Here is a 17,080-nt window from a genome sequence, read left to right as displayed (position 1 = left end):
GCAATCTTATCCATGTCAAATGTATCTCTCTGACGAAACTGTTTAAGTGAGTCTTCCTGAGTATAACAATGCCATTTATCCTGGAATGTACAGGTTTTGGGCAAGTAGTGTGTATACATGACGTACAAAATGAAACACGCACAAAGTCTCACTAGGCGCCTGAATAATCAGGAGCTTTATTCGAGCGGTTCTCGATATATAGTTAATGTGCTAAGAATAATAGCATGTGGTTCTTTTCAAAGCATAGGTTCAGATTGTAACGTAATCATAAATCAAAGGCTTAGAACCAAATCATACAAAACATTTGATTGTACAGGTCTCCAAAGACAAAGGAATATTAAAAATGTGTTCATAAATTCATTATTACATGAGTTGAGCAAGGTAATTCCAGTATCATTTCGAGGGTCACTTGAGTTTATCCTTTTTTCAAAATTCAAAAAGCATGTGCGTCCAGCCAAATTTTTTTTAAAAAGCATGTTTGATCTGCCAACATGTGTTTCGAGCATGAGCTCTTCCTCAGGACTGTGACATATACCTAATATCAACAAATATGGTTTATTAGCTATTTGTTTAGAAAGTCATAATTATAGTAGATACCCCAGTCATGGAAACTTCTCAGTGGAGTTAGGCAGGCATTAGTAACATTTGTACACCCTCTTCCAAACATAAGTTAGAAACCATGCTCAAAGAAGTGTATGTTAGACATGTTACAGTGTTTGAAGATGATACATGTCAAGGTCTAAACACCTTGAAAGTAAAGTTAATAATCAAAAACAGATTAAAGTGGTCAATGGATTCAAGTTCATTTCATACCTGAATCTACGGCGATACTTCAAAACCTGTGAAATTGTGTGAACACCTCTCTGAAGGAAGAGCATGTCCCCACCCGCTTGAAGGGAACATGGATTGCACCCCTCTTAAAAAAACAGGGCTGGCATACCACTATGCCAAGCAATTTTAGACCCACAACTAATTCCTCTTTTTTGCTTAAAATATTAGCAGAGTCGCATATGAACAAGTGCTAGAACACTTGAAGAATTATAATATTTGGAATAATTGGCAATCAGGTTTTCAACTAACCTTTAGCACGGAATGGGCTCTTTTGGATTTTAAATCCAACATGATGGAAAAAATAAATGAAGGACATATCATGATGCTGATGACATTGGACTTGTTGGCTGCATTTGATTTAGTTGATCGCCCACTTCTCCTAAAGAGGCTGCAAGAATCAGCCAACTTTAGTGACCTGGATGCAATCTTTTTTGGGAAATAGAACTATGAGAGTCTGTATTTGTAATGTAATGGGTTATTTATTAGGCGCTTTATACCCAGAGGTTTGTAAGCGCAGACCCGGGGATCGAACCTGTGTTGCATCACGTCATCTTGCTTCCAAGACTAGCACGCTATCCTCCCACCACAGAGGTCTGCAGTAACATGGCAGAGGCTCAGCCAGTTCCCCTCAGATACGGAGTACCGCAGGGTGCCTGCTTATCTCCAATCTTGTACAATATCATTGCAACACCACTTATTCAGCTGTTAGAGGTGAAGAAGATTTGCTTCTCCAATTGCACGGATGATACCCAATGTCGCATCCCGCTGATGGGAGTGTATCAAGAAGATGCCAGAATAATTAATGAGACTTATAATCTCATTCAAGACTGGATGTGTATGAGCTGGGTGGTTCTCAACCATGATAAAACTGAACTCATGGTTATGGGCCCCAGCCTCAGATTGAAAAACTTAGGCACAGAATATAAAAGCTTCCTCATTGCAAATTGCATTATACCAAATAAGGATAAGATTAAGACAATGGGATTCATATTGGACCGAACCCTAACTATGAAGCCTCAGGTGAGTAGACTAGTTTCCTCAGTGGCATATTATATCAGACTCCTCTCCCATATTCGACCATACCTCTCCCAAAACAGTTGTGAGACAGTGGCTAGGGCAATCATTCGATCTAAAATCGACTACTGCAGCTCTTTGCTGATGGGGATCGGGAAGGGCGAGTAGCCAGGCTCCGAGTAATACAAAACAGCACTATCAGAGTCATTTTGGGACAAAAGAAATGTGCTAACGTCTCGAATGCCAGAAGAGGCATTCACTGGCTCCCCATAGAGGCCAGAACTGAGTTCTGCCTACTAACTATCACTTATAAATGTTGATCAGGGCAGTATTCCGCATACCTGGCAGACAGACGCAATAGAAAAAGGAGATCAGGACCCTTACATCCAATAATCTCTTGATATTGGAAGTGCAAAGAGCTAAATTGGCCCTGGTCAAAAGAGGGGCTTTTTGGACTGCAGAACCTCTGAGCTGGAATGCTTTGCCTCTGGATCTTAGAGGATGTATACCCTTGGAGAGTTTCAAGAAAAATGTGAACACTTTGTTGTTCTGGTAAGGTTCTTCGGTAGCTTAGTTTAGATATCCCCAGGATTTATATTTGTATTGTCTCGTAACATCTTGGTTGGACCTTAGTCCCATGCGCACCGTATGCCTCCGGGTCATCTTGTAGGTTGCACATGTACAAATAAATAGATACAAGGTTTTGAGTATAAATATTGAAATTGATTTTGAAGGTGCTGAGGCCAACTGGGATGTTGTCTATTATTACCGTACCTGTAGGGATAAAATTAAGCACTTACTTGTGTGTAGCGAATTCTTGCTAATGTATACAAAATGCCAATGTTACATGGCGATGAGAGCCAGCTTGTAAGCTGGGTTGGACTTATAGAAAAATGTGCTGTACACGTTTAGTACACCATTAGCCAATACTGTTATTTACCAAAAACCTGGAGTTCTGCTCAGAATTCCTCACCAGATCATCATGTGGAGTTAGACCTGATTGGATAGTCCACTTGTGGCTATTTGGCATTATAGGATGTTTAGCTGAATGCTGCAGTGTAATGTGAACACTGCATGTAAAGTGCTGCAATTAAAGCAGAGCCCAATTGAGCCTTCCGTTAACTGGATGATTCAGTGAAAATACTTGCACTGAACATAATATTCGAGGTGGGGGCACAAACCCCAATTCTTGGTGATTTGCGAAAGAGTGCTGATTAAGGAACAATGTGACTGGCATTCTGCGGTTTGATAGCTGCATCACCAACAGAGATATTGCCAAGCAACATAAGCTTGGTGAAAGCCAAAACAAAGAAAGGACTGACCTGCTAGCCTAATGTCTTAGTGAAAATACTAGGTACCATCTTAACCTATTTTCATCGGTACATTGAAAATGATTGACTCTAAGGCACATTAACTTCTGTAAATGCGGAATTCTTATGTGCTCGAAGTATAACTACTATGCATTCATTATATGTTGGACTAAATGCTTCAGTATAGTAAATCAGCTGCTGATGGAAGGCTTCACACATGCAAAATTTCCCAACTAGTTCACCGTGTGCATGGTGATGCCTTAGAGATACTTTTATTGGGTAACTCAAATAAATGGTAACTGTCGAAACATTAGTAAAGGGCATTCTGCTGTACGATAGCCACATTACACATTAGGCCCAGATCTGTTGACAAGTGCAAAAATGAAACATTCCCTTTAATTGTTGGAGGCTCCCCATGTATATTGACATGGCTCTATGAGACATTGTTATTACTATAATATGCACCCGTGTGATGTTAATTGATCAATTTAATTGACTGTGATTTATTGATTACGAATACCACTAAAATATTGCAGTTGCACTTCTTCTCGTCAATTCTGCTGTTAGGTCATGGTCTTCTCTTGTATTACCAGGAGGCCCACCAAGGTGATCAAGTCAAAGTTAATGGCCTGAACCCCTGCATACTAAGGGAAATGACCACATCAGTACCATAACCTAGTGTCAGGATTGTTTTACTCCCCTGCAGCGTGCTCCTGGCCAGCAGGAATTAGCTCATTTCTGTTCAGTACTTTCCAAAGAGGATAGCCGTCTGATGTGAGCAAGGCATACAGAACTGAATATATTCTTCGAAGTTGTCAGTTAATGTACCTGAAATCCTCCCAGTTTGACAAATATTAAAGACGCTATGTTCTTGATAATCAGAGCAGGTCTTGATAGGATACAGTATGTTGACCGTGTCCTGCTGTACCACACTGAAAATTCCCATGGTTTACAGCAACAATTAAACAATAACAGAAAACGTTCAACCAGAAATGGCACATACACAGTGATTCATAACAGTTCAATGATTGATGAACACATACAATGTGTGATCCGTATTCAGACCATCTTTAATGGCCTGTAATTCAAAAATTAACCTGGCTTCTTTATGCCTCACAGCCAGCAATCAGTGTCACATCGGATTCTACGTTTGAAATGTTTAATGCCGAAACATCTAATACAACTAATATAATTGCCCCTATGTTCTTCGTTGCAGTGATTGGCAAGCGGATTCATTGTATTGTGAATTCTAATTGAATATAGATGTTCACAGATCCGGAACCTCAATTCCCGTTTGGTTCTACCTATGTACATTTTCTGGCAGACACAAATGATACAGTTAACTACATAATTCGATCTGCAATTGTTGTGACCATTATATGCAGTGTAACAGGTGATTTTGCTCAGTGCATAATTGCAGAAATTACAAGTGCCCCATATATGAAAGCCTAAGTCAGGGGGCAACCACGTGCTAATGGATTGATCAGATAGTTTTTTCTAGAAAACTTGGACTTACAACATTGCCCACATTTTGGGCTCTCGTAAGTACCATGTTGGGTGTGCCAGTAATATAATTTTTCAGATCATCTAATCTCTGAATGTTCCAGTGTCTACTAAGAATGTTGCAGAGAACACTATGGTGTGGTGAAAATTTGGTGACAAAGTACACAAGTTAATTTGCTTGTTTGCTCAACGTGTTTTTGTGTAACAGTAACTTATTTCTGTCTGTTGTGGTAGACTGAGTTATGGCTGTGGTGATATCATGTGACCGATATCCCCTGGCCTTGAATCTATCTGCAATCATGGTCGGTTCAAGTTTGAAATCTGAAAAGCTGCTGCAGTTCTGTCTTGCCCCTAGCATTTCCCCTTTAGGAATGTTACGTATAACACTCTTTTTATGGCCAATAAGGGCATGAATGACTGAATTCAACTCATTGGGTTTCCTACAAGTGCGAGTTTTAATTGCATTGTCAATGATAACAATTTCAAGAACAAGAAAGGTAATGTTGCTCTGGCTGGATTTGCATGTGAGTTCGATACTATGAGCCTGATTGACAGAGCGTTTTCCAATGGGATTGCACCATTATAAAATGCTTCTGTGAATCAGGCCTTGTATCTTTTCCCCAGTTTGTATCATATTAAACCCCGTCATTAACTGGCTCAGTAACCATAACTAAATGTTAACTTCTCTTGTGCATGGTACCTGATTCTGGGATCGCCCATTCTACTGTATACTACTCTATCAGTGTTTCTGATCAAAGCAGCATACACTCAATACAACACATTAAATACAAATATGTAGTCTGACTAGGAAAACTGGGATGTAGATGCTTATATTTTGATTCACTATTGTTAACTTGTGTGAATTTAACGATTGATCATGCATATGTTTTATTTTCAACATGACTTATTTACCTATTTGTGTAGACATTTATTGTGCTCACCTAAATTCAGATAAATACTTCTATTAGACAATCCTTTATTAAAGTAATTGCCGTAGTGCTCTCTGGAGAGATTTCTTTTACTGTGAATCATTCACTCAAAATGCGGAAAATCTGGAGATGCAGGAAGCAAAACACTGTCAGTCCTAAAATGGGGGCAGGGATGCAAATATACACAGACGAGGGCACTCACCATAGAGACAACATGTACATTTTTAGAATTTGGCGCATTCCATGATTAACAAAATAAACTTACAGGATCTGTTTTATTTTCTCAAGGAGGCACCATTATTATCTGCCAGAAGAATGGTCCGGCTACCAAAAGAGGAGCAGGGGGCAATTTCCATGCCACGACCCCCCACGGCTCGACTCAAACACTTGAGGGGGCGAAAGATTCCAGGTTTTGTTTGCTACTCAAACTGTGGCATGCATCGCTTGATGGCAATTACAGGACAGAAACGCCACTCCTCTCCTCCGATGAGAGCACAAAAGACCACACCATTAGTGTACCCCCTTGCTCCGCTGTTGCTACCAGAAGCATCAGAGTCAACCTCCAGCTCCACCACCCCTTCTCTACCTGCCCAAGAACAGATGTCGAAACAGGTAAATTCAGAATATAATGCAGATTATAAGGTACTCACTCATATGCAGCTTCAGCAGTCAATTGCCAAGATCCATGGAGCTCTTTTCAGAGGAAAGAACCTTGAGCGTTAGTGTTAGGTATAATCTGAAATATGAAACGTAGCTACTGAAAAGAGAAAGGGTGAAAGTCTCAAGAAATTGATCTAAAAATAGCGCAGGTGATGTGTTTTTTTAATCAAATGGCCCATTTTTCGAAATGCACAGGTCACAATATCCACAAAGCTTCCCTGAGCATGTTAAGGAGGGTTGCAGCAGCCCAAATGATGCACTGTCGAGTACCCATGCATGCATTAGAATGAAAATAAGACATTATGAAACAGTATAGCGCAAGCCACTCCAATGGTGTACACTTATCATTGAATTTTGATTTTATCTAGTTTGTCTTTTATCTGAGAAAGGAAAATGTATGTGAGAAATGTTGATTCAACAGATCATTCAAGTAGAACTGAGTACAATGCAGCAACACATGTTTATTGTGATGAGGCAACCTTTCTGAGGGCAGGTGCCTGTCACAGGGTACGAATGCAAGGTCCCCATGGAGAGCCCTCAGGGTGCCCGGAGTCAGAATACACCCTTTAAAGGACGGCACGTAGATGTATGAGGGATACAATGTCCCTATCTGAGCCAGTACCATAATATAGGTTACTTTAAACAGGCGTGCTAAAAGCATTTCTGCTGCCCAGACATTATGGTTGCTACTTTCTCTCGCCTGATAGTGCTTCCTAGGAAAAACCTTATGAAAGCTCAAGCGAATTGCAAGAATACATTGTATCCATTTCCCCCTTCTGCGGAGGAAGAGAAAACAAACCCTAAGAACTTTAATATGTATCAAGCGCTGTACTCCAAAGTGCAAGGTAAAACGTTTCAATTTCCCCCTCCTAATTCCTTGGTGAAGGAGGCTGAACCTCCAGGATTACAGGGCGGCTTCCAGTTAGACTAGCACATACTGGGCTCACCCATTAACACAGAAGAAAACAGGCAGCCTCGAAGGGGAAGGGGCTGAGAACAAACTGTGCCCAGAGGCCATTAATACATCAAAAATAGAAAAAAGGAAATACAAATGGTGTCCGGCCCTTATATGGCTTAAGGCCAATGCCCTGAGAGAACCCCCGATCAGGAGCATATTGCCCAATCAGGGAAATCACCAATGTTGTCATACCTACGGGTGGAGCAGTCACTAGATGACAGGCAACTAGCCCAGGCCGCCTGTGTCAGTCCTTGGAAGAGCTTCATGGATAGGGGGAAGATCCTGCTGGTACCCACGCTGGAGGGCTTGGCTAGAAGTGGGGGGGACAAACATGGGGTGAGTTGGACAGAAGGAAGCAGCCGACCATAGGAAATCTAGACTAGAAATGGGCCACAAGATGACGTGAGTGCAATGCTGAAATGTGGCAGGGAGGAGCTCTGGTGCGTGGTAATTGGGAAGAAGTGTGGAGTATTATAGACCGAGTAGATCATTAGAAGTGGGGAAGAAGGTACCAGCTTGAGGAAGGAAACAAGGGGTACCATTTGGAAAGCAGACCGGAATGTTGCACTCTCGAGAGCTTTGAAAGAACTAGAGGGAGATAAAAACAGATTGTCTAGAAAGAGAGAGAGGATACTGGTTGGGAAGAAGAAGAAAGGGATGGTGAAAAGAGTGAGACTATACAGGATATTGATCTTGTTGGAAAGGGAGGATAGTGTGAGGGTCAAGGTAAAGATACTAAGAGTAATAACTGGAGTGAGAGCGATGACAGTGGAAGAGAGTGTTTGGAATGAGAAGACAGATGGAGATCATCAAATGAGAGAAAGTATTTGGGACAAAGAGGCTGATTTTATATATCAAGTAAAAAATATTGCTGGATGCACATGTAAATCGTCCCATTATTTTGTAGTCTGAGAGATGTTTTTCTGGAGATACCTCTCATCGCTTTTAGACAACCAGCCAATCTGAAGGGAATGATGGTAAGAAACAAACTACACACAAGTAGCACAGATTATGGAACTGTACCTTGCAGAAACAAAAGATGCCTAAGCTGCTCGCATATCAACATTTCAGACACAATCAAGATAGGCAGTATTACAAAATTATAGGATGGTTTACATGTGCATCCAGCAATATAGTTTACGTGATTATGTGCATGAAATGTCCCGGACATGGCTACTATGTAGGGGAAACTAGTCAAGCTCTACATAAACGCATGAACCTCCATCGTCAAAGCAGGAAGCGATGTACTAATGAGAGTCCAGTGGGTGAGCATTTTTCAGAAGCTAATCGTACCCTTGATGATCTCAAGATTGCTGTACTTTGAGGTAATTTCAGGACTGACAAAGCCGGAAAGAGCTATGAATTCAAATGCATGCACATTTTCAATACATTGGCAGGGGGCTTGAACAGACATCACGGTTTCATGAATCACTATTAACTAACAGACCTTCACTTTTTCACTCATAGAGATACAGGGATCACAGCATCCAGACATGACACTTTCCATCATTTTTTTCCAAAGCCATTCACAGACATTCAACTGGCACAGCAGCAGCCCCAACAGTCTCTCTGAGGCAATGAATTGTTGTCAAACTTCCTCCAACCCAGCCCCATCTGCCAGCTAAAGGAAGGCCCTAACTCCTTCCCTTGTCCCAAAGAAGTCGAGGTCCACACAAGTAGCAAAATCTCACTGCGGTTTATTACATACAACAAACACACAGGGGTCATATGCATGGAGGAAAGTCCAGGCAGATCTCGCCGCATTCAGGCTTGCAGGCCAGTTTTCATACCTTGCAACGTCACAATCTGCATCACTAGTTGGGTACTTTCCTAAAACCTATCGCTGCTCAGGATAGGTCGCTGAGTGGTAATCCCCATTTGGGACCCTATAGAGAAGTGATGTGAGTGGATGAGGCTGTGTCAGGTGGTACGCTCGGATATGATATGATATTTGTAACGCGCCTATACACAAGTGTTTCAAGGCGCGATGAGGCAGGGAGGGGGGAACAAAGGGAAGACAGACAGCGATCCTACTAGGCCAGGTGTCATTCAGATCACGGAAGTGCATGGGTAGAGGGGAAGGGAAAAGTGCAAGGATAAAGGGAGAGGGGAAAGTGCAGTACAGGGTTGGTAGAATACAAGATAAATAATAAGGGCCAGCTGGTGGCAAGTGCAAGGTTAGTGCAGACAAGTGCTGGGAAGGGGGGCTGTAGGGATACAGATACAGTCCCACAGTCCTGGGGTTGCCAGGGAGGCAGTGCAAGGGGAGAGTGGCTGGGCCGAGAACCGAGATCGGTGAGAGTGGCCCAGTTGCGGATTCAGTGCAGTTTCAGTAATTTAGCAGGGGAGAGGGGGAGAGAAAGCAGAAGCAAAGAGGAAGGTTTTGAGGTGCTTCCGGAACCGGAGATGGTTCTCCTCAAGTTTCAGGGAGGCAGGAAGGCTGTTCCAGAGGGAGGCCTCTGCCGCGGAGAGAGATCTACCCCCAACTCGTTGCTTGGAGAAGCGGCTGACCGTGAGGGAGTTGGAGGCGGATGAGCGAAGAGCTCGAGAAGGAAGATATTTAGGAAGAGAGAGTTGAAGGTATTTTGGCCCCAGGCCCCAGAAGGCCTTGTGTACAATGCAGAGGGTTTTGAACTTAATCCTCGCAGCCACTGGGAGCCAGTGTGGAGATTTCAGTCCTGGAGAGATACGGTCCCTGGGCTTGAGGCCAAGGACAAGTCTCGCAGTCCTATTCTGGATGAGTTGCAGAGGGCGGAGAGTAGAGGCAGGCAGATTTAGATAGAGGCTGTTACAATAGTCCAGCTTTGAGAGAACCAGGGCTCTGGAGACAGTGAGCTTCTGGGGGAAGTAGAGGAAAGGAAGAATACCTCTGAGGAGGTGCAGCTGGTAGTGTGACTTCTTGGAGACGTCAGATATGTGAGGAGAGAAGGAAAGTGTGGAGTCGAAGATGACCCCAAGGTTGTTTGCCTTGCAGGTAGGAGCAGGAAGAGGACTTCCCTCGATCATCCCTAGATCATCCTTAGATCATCCCTAGAAACTGTTACATGAAATTTGTTACATGAAAACTGTTACATGAAATTTGCTACAGTGAGCGGACCCTGTGATTGGACAGTGACCCCCATCATCTGCCCCTAGACCCAAGGGTCCTGATTGGCCAGGCCCCCAAGCCTGCGACAAACTACGTTCCCAGCCCGCGAGGCACCTGTTTGTAATACATGTATACTATGTGTCAGCAATGTGCAACTTTGTGTCAGAGGTTACAATAGTGTGTAGAAGACGAATGCCATGAGAGCGCTCCATTCCCATCGTACAAGAGTCGCTGGAAAGCAGCGAGTTTGTTGTAACTCAATGTCTTGTCGTGGGACGATTGCTCCTTCCCGCCTCCGATTCTTGTCCCAGTATCAGCTCGACCGGGTCACGTGTTTGGAGACCACTCTTGCAAGCTCAATTGCTTCAAATTAGTCTGTATTTTGCAGGGAGTATTCCTTGCTGCAGCTAGTGTCACCTTGGCTCTGCGTGTGGAATGTTGTTCACAACATTGTGGCCTTGGCAGTGCCATTGCTCCTGCCGTAGCTGTTCGCCTTGCACAGCATCTTGTGGGCTTGAGATTTCTCTAAGAAGATCATGGCTTACTGGATTTCCTAAGGCCTAGTCTGGTTTCTAGTATGTGTTTTCCATAGTGTCCGTAGGTTAGTGCGTCATGGGTGCAAGTCCCTTGAGTGCTCCTGTCACGCCGTAGAGTTAGTTGCATGTAAGCATCTACAAGCAAGTACACAAGCTCTTCTGGGGTCTTGTGTTCCTGCGTTGCTGCTATAAGCGTAAGTGGCAAAATAATAAACGTGCAGACAGTATGTTTATGTCACTGTCCTCTACCTCAGAGAGCTGTACGCATGTGTTCTTCGTGTAGGTTGGGTGTGTGAGTGTCCCAAATGTGCGGATTGCATGTGTGCTTCCTGTCTAATGTGGCTATGTTGTCATGATGTCTCTAACGACTTGTGGCATGGCTTCCTGGTGCTTTAGTTGATTTGCAGTGTGCCAGCAGTGTATTTGGTGTTGCTGGTGAGGATGGACCTGTTTGCCTGATCTCCTTGAGTTTTTTGACTATTTGGATCTGTGACCATATTTCATCAAAGTCCTCTTTCTATTTCAACTGTTACTGCCCAGTGGTTTACAAACACACCTCGCATGCGCGGAGTGCCAGCGGTGTGTTTGGTGTATGCGGGGTTGCGGCTCTGCGGCTTTGTTGGTTGGACAAATTCACCTAGCTGGTAAGAATAAAGCCTCCCTTACTCCTTGGAGCCCTGGTGCTCCTCTCCTCTGTTTTGGCCCGTTGTTGAAGTCTTGCTGGATTACAGCGCATGCCGTGCTGACTCTGAGACTACCTTAGTGAGACTTTCACCCGTCTGTGGATCTTGGCAGTACGTTTGTGAGTCACATGGTGACAGCGGGCCGGTGAGCCTTTGAGCCACACAGCTGCTTTTGAATGGAGGCTGATTAGTACGTTTTGAGCACTCTGTGAAGGGTAAGTAGTAAGAGCTCCACATATTGAAGTTAATGTGAATACCCTGCCCTATTGCCTGCCAGGTGTCTGCAGGCAGGGTGCTTTACAGCGAACGCAATTGCCTCAGTTTGGAGTCCGCTTTTTTGCTCGTGCTTTGAAGGGTGACTGCGAGCGGCGGATTTTTGAAGTTTACTGGTCATTCGTTTTGCCTGTCGAGCAGTCCATTTGACTGTGGCATCTGGAAGTTGTGGGGGTGTCTGCGGGCCTTAGTGTCTTTGTGCCCCTTTGCCACTGTTTTTTTTTTAATAAAAGCAGACTGCTGATTTCATAACATTGGTTTTCGTGGATGCCTGTTAAAGTGGAACTCGAAACTGCCAGCAAGCTGCAAAGGAACTCACATTGACTTTGCTTCTGCCTGTTGAACGCTAATTAAGCTGCATTTGTGATTGTGTCTTCCTGCTGACTGATTTTTTTATTCTGATTGGTGTGGGGCCCACTGTTAGCTGACTGCCCATGAGCCTCCCTGTCTTTACCTTTCAATGAAAAGTGGCCTGAGTTCACACTGCATTATTACAGCTGCATGCTCCAGCAACAGTGATGTGAGTGGACTTGAAAAGTTGTCTACTTCAGCCTTGGATTTGTGTGGTGTAGGGGGGCTGCAGGCCTGGTGCCTTTGAGCCCCCACCCCACTGCTTAGCGCGAACATTCCACTATATTATTCCACCTGGATTCTTGCGCTAAAATGGAATTGGAGTTCTCAGAAATTTGCAGTGGAACTCACTTGACTTTTTGTCTCTAGGTGTTGAACATTAATTAGGGCTCAACTTTTGATGGTGTTTACTTGGGTACTGTTTCTTGAATTTAATTGGTGTGGGAGCGACTGTGAACTAGCTTTCACTGGTAGAATGTTGTGCGTCCCCAATTGTTGACTTGAAAACATGGTTAATAGTCTGTGAAGCGGTCGCATATTGTGTGACCTCCAGCAGGCTCAAGTTTGGGTTCGCAGCTGGGGGTTATGGAAGACCATACTTTGGTGTGCCTAAAGGGGCTTGAGGAGAGCAGTGAAGTAGGCACCTGTGTATGTGAGGAATTACAGCCCTCATCTTGCTCCTATCAATCCTATATCAGGGGCATTGAAATGTGCGGTAACCCGGAAATATTGGAGGGTGCAATGGCTGAAGGACCGCATGACTCTTTGCCCCTGTTAAAATCATTTAAATTGAAAGAAATGAATACATCATATCAAATGGAAGGCACTCTGCAATCGAATGCTGTAGCAATATCTGATGAAGAAAAGAATGAACGTGCAGATATACTGAAGAAAATGGGCATAGAGACATTCAAGAATAAACTTAGCGATGTCTCTATGATAGCCCCTGCGATATAAGCTGAGTTGGGAAATGCATGTGTTTTCCGTCGCACCCTCTACTCCGGTAAATTAAAGTGGCTGGATTATTGAAAATGTACAGCTTTTTAGTAAGCCCCAGTAGGCCCTGGTCAGATTGGGTAAAGGTAGTGCTCCCATGAGGTTGGGTCCTTACCATCATCTATCTTCCTCTCCACCTATGGTGTTTCCCAGGGGTCTAACCTCTTTCCGTGGCTTTTCAACCAATACCTAGCAACTCTCGCCTGCTGTATTGACTTTTTCTGCTCATACTTCCAGTGCTACGCGGACGACACTCAACTCATTTTCAGGCTGCGCTCGGCCACCTCCTCCACCTCTCTCATCACTGATTGCCCTACTGCCATTCAAGATTGGTGTGCCACCAATGATCTTTGTCTGAATGCCAGCAAGACTGAGATCCTCCTCATCGGCACACCATCACCTTCTTTTCCCCTCACTCTCTGGCTGGCCTCCCTTGGCCTTCCTCCTATCTTCACCTGCGAGGCCAAGAACCTTGGTGTCACCTTTGATTCCACACTCTCCTTCTCTGCCCACATCGCTGATGTATGAAAAAAAGTCAAACTTCCTACTGCACCTCCTCAGTGGTACTCTTCCTTTCCTCTCATTCCCCCAGAAGCTCACTGTCTCCCAAGCTCTGGTTCTCTCTAGGTCGGACTACTGCAACAGACCTTTTCTTAATCTACCTAGCTCTACTCTCTGCCCTTTCAACTTATCCAGAACAGGACTGCAAGACTTGTCCTTGGCCTCAGGCCCTGGGATTGTATCTCTCCAGCTTTGAAATCTCTCCATTGGCTCCCAGTGGATGCAAGGATTACGTTCAAAACCCTCTGCATTGTCCACAAGGCTTTTTGGGGCCTGGGTCCAACATACCTTCAGCTATCCCTGCGCAAATACCTCCCTCCTCGAGCACTCCGCTCCTCTACCTCTAACTCCCTCTGGATCAGTTGTTTCTCAAAAAAACGAGCTGGCGTAGATCTCGGTCTTCGGCTGGGGCCTCCCTCTGGAACAGCCTCCCTGCCACTCTAAAACTTGAGGAGAACCATCTCCGGTTCCAGAAGCACCTCAAGACCTTCCTCTTTGCTTCTGTCTTCGCCCTTCTCTCCCCTGCTGATTCTACTCTCCCTCGGCACCATGCACCTGGTGACCTTCTTTCCTCTGGGCCCAGGTACCTGCTCCTCTTTCCACTCGCACGCACTGCCTCTGGGCCACCCCTTGCACTGAGGTCTGTATCTGTACCCATACAGCCCCCCCCTTTTTTTTCTTCCTGCACTTATCAGACCTACCCAGCCTGCTGCCTTAAACCCAGCACTTGCCACTTGCTGGCTGCACTCCCTCTGTTTGTTGCCTTTTTATTTATTAGTTTATTATTATTTATGTTTTTTTCCCTTCTCACTCCGCTCTCTCCTTTTGTTCCTCCTTCCATGCACTTCTCCTCCTCCCCCTCTACCATGCACTTGTGTGTTCTCAATGTCACTGGGCCTAGTAAGATCATTGTTTTTGCTTCTCCCCTGTTCCCCTTCCCTTGCCCTGTTACACTCTGAAACACTTGTGTATGAGCGCAATGGAAATAAAATATCAATCAATAAATGAGGGAGTATAAGGTTGATTATTCAACATGGGGTTATTGTAACTGGAAATCTAGCTCCCAGACAGATGTACAGGGTGAATTAAAACCAATGCCAGCTTTAATGCTTTCGGACCATGACATTGGTATATCAATTCATCATTCGGAAGTGAGTGCACCTGAAGTTCACTTTAAGAGTGGTCTGTATCCTCTAGATTCCCCTGAAATGAGTACCAAGCTCCCAGTAGCTTCAACGCTCTCCGGGTCTGCGATGGGTACCCTAAACCATCACTATGATGGGAGTGCCCCTGAAATTCGTGCTAAGGGTGGTTAACATCCCCTAGACTCCTCGGCAATGGGCACTGATTTTCCGGTGCTGACACGAATATTAAACTTGCTGGACAGAGGGCATGAACAAACGCACTCCGAAACTGGTTCTATGAAGGGAGCACTTGTTGAAATTCTATGCAAAATAAATCGGATGGAAGGGCTCTTATTTGCCTGTGACACCGTGCCTCCCTTAACATCTGGCATAAATAAAACTAATGTGGGTACAGTTGATAGGGCTGTTCAAACACCTCCCGACTATAGGATGGTGTGTAACCCAATTAAGTCTTTTGCTGAATTGGCAGCTGTAAATATGAGCCAAGGTGAATCTAATTTGGCAGCATCAGTGGGGGAATTCACACAGCTTGCTACTGCTAATTCATTGGCAATTCAAAACATTTTACAGAACATTATTGTGAGCCCGCAAGACGATCAGGTTAACCAGAACTATTCAATTGGTGAGGCACCGGGTAACTTTAACGAGGTTCCCTACAATCATCCGATTGATAGTCCGTCGGCATTAACTAATCTGATAGACTTGAAAGACGACCTCTAAGTCAAACATGATCAATTTCCCCCAGTTCCACTAGACCAGGACACTCAGGTTGCAGTGCTGTCTCGAAAACAACAAAAAAATGCTGCAAGGGCATTAAAACAAGTGGTCCGACAAAATAAGTCCTTGAGTCAAATATCCCAAAAATCCGAAAATGAATTCCTGAAGAAAAATTACAATCATGCTTCCCATATTAAGGATATCTGTAACTTATCCAATGAGGACGGGTTATTGATCTGCAACAGTTTAATACCGAATCTAAAACCATACTAAATATTGAGAATGTAAATCTGGCCCCAATACTTAAATCGGCTAAGGGGAAAAGGTAAACTAAAAAAATCCCAGAACAACACAATATACCGGAATCTAGTCCTCATACGCAGGATAGGATGCACAGTGAGGGGTCCTTTATATATAACCAACAAAAACAATCTGATTTATTAAAATTCTATCCTGGACTCGAGATAAAAAAGCATCAAATAGAATTAAAGGTACAAGAGAAATAACATTCTCCAACCCTCTGAATTAGGGCACAAAAAACACAGTGGCGAAAACTGACTCTATGGTGATGTCAATTCCCAAAGAGAAAAGAGTTGAGTTGAAACCTAAGTCAGTTGAAACTAACGTTCCGAGTACACACTTATAGAATCCAACTAACGTACCGGCAAAAGCAGTGACTGTCTCAGGAGCGCAGTTGGTGTCCTGTGCTACTCACGATGAAACTCAAAGAGTACCACCTAACTCCACTGCAAATATCTTTGAATCGAACTTGGAAGATGGACGATGTGAGTCTGAGATGACCCTCTCCCCTGAAATGCCATATATCATGGGCTGGGAATCAAAAGCTGCACCAAATGGGAAAGTCAGCCTAAATCATTCTGCCACTCTAAGAGCATTCCAAGCAATTCCGTCCCTAAGAACAATTAGATCGGATGACATAGACTGGGTCCGGTTATCGTTCCAAAATCACCATCGGATGATTTTCATATACCATTCATATATCATCATTAAATTGATCTGGGAACAAAGGCATAACTTTGAGTTGATTGGTCTTACTTTGTATATTTTTCCATCCAAAGCTGAAGCGACAGTCTTTGTGGAAACACCTGCCATTGCATAAACCCCATTTGGGCCCGGTCAACTGTATAACCTCTGTAAAGGCAAAACTTCCTTTTTCCCAGGCTAGGGGTAGATACTATCTCACTGTAACACCCTCGATCTACCCCTCCCTCCACTGCAACTAAGTCATTTTCTTGCAACAGCGCCCTGATGCCTCTGGGCTGGGTGGCGCTTTACAAATGTAAAAATAAAATAAATAAATAGATTAAGAGTGAGGTGCCAGGTGCTCCACTTAGGGGACAGGATCCCCCCCCAATTTAGTGAAGATCTGCTTAAGCAATTTATGATCTTTGCAACCGCAATTACTGGGATTGCGGGAGCGATCCCACCTACCCCCACTCAGTCCAACATTCAGAATCAGAATCATTAGAATGACTTTGCAGGGGTGACCTTTATGTCATGGAAC

At 44.0% G+C, this 17,080-nt stretch overlaps 1 protein-coding gene across 1 annotated transcript in view; it reads left to right on the top strand.

Annotated features, from left to right (window-relative positions):
* The window catches only part of LOC138520946 (uncharacterized), a 274,098-nt gene that overhangs the window by 112,826 nt on the left and 144,192 nt on the right, over window positions 1-17,080 (top strand). The window contains exon 3 of the mRNA XM_069633397.1: window positions 5,876-6,199. Within this exon, the coding sequence (XP_069489498.1) occupies window positions 5,876-6,199 (324 nt within the window). The remainder of the gene's footprint in view (window positions 1-5,875; window positions 6,200-17,080) is intronic.

Source organism: Ambystoma mexicanum, chromosome 1q, assembly GCF_040938575.1.
Source record: "Ambystoma mexicanum isolate Mex_15411 chromosome 1q, UKY_AmexF1_1, whole genome shotgun sequence".
Lineage (NCBI taxonomy): Eukaryota > Metazoa > Chordata > Amphibia > Caudata > Ambystomatidae > Ambystoma > Ambystoma mexicanum.
The sequence above is the reverse complement of the archived record's forward strand: the minus strand, read 5'-3'. Positions and strand labels throughout refer to the sequence as shown.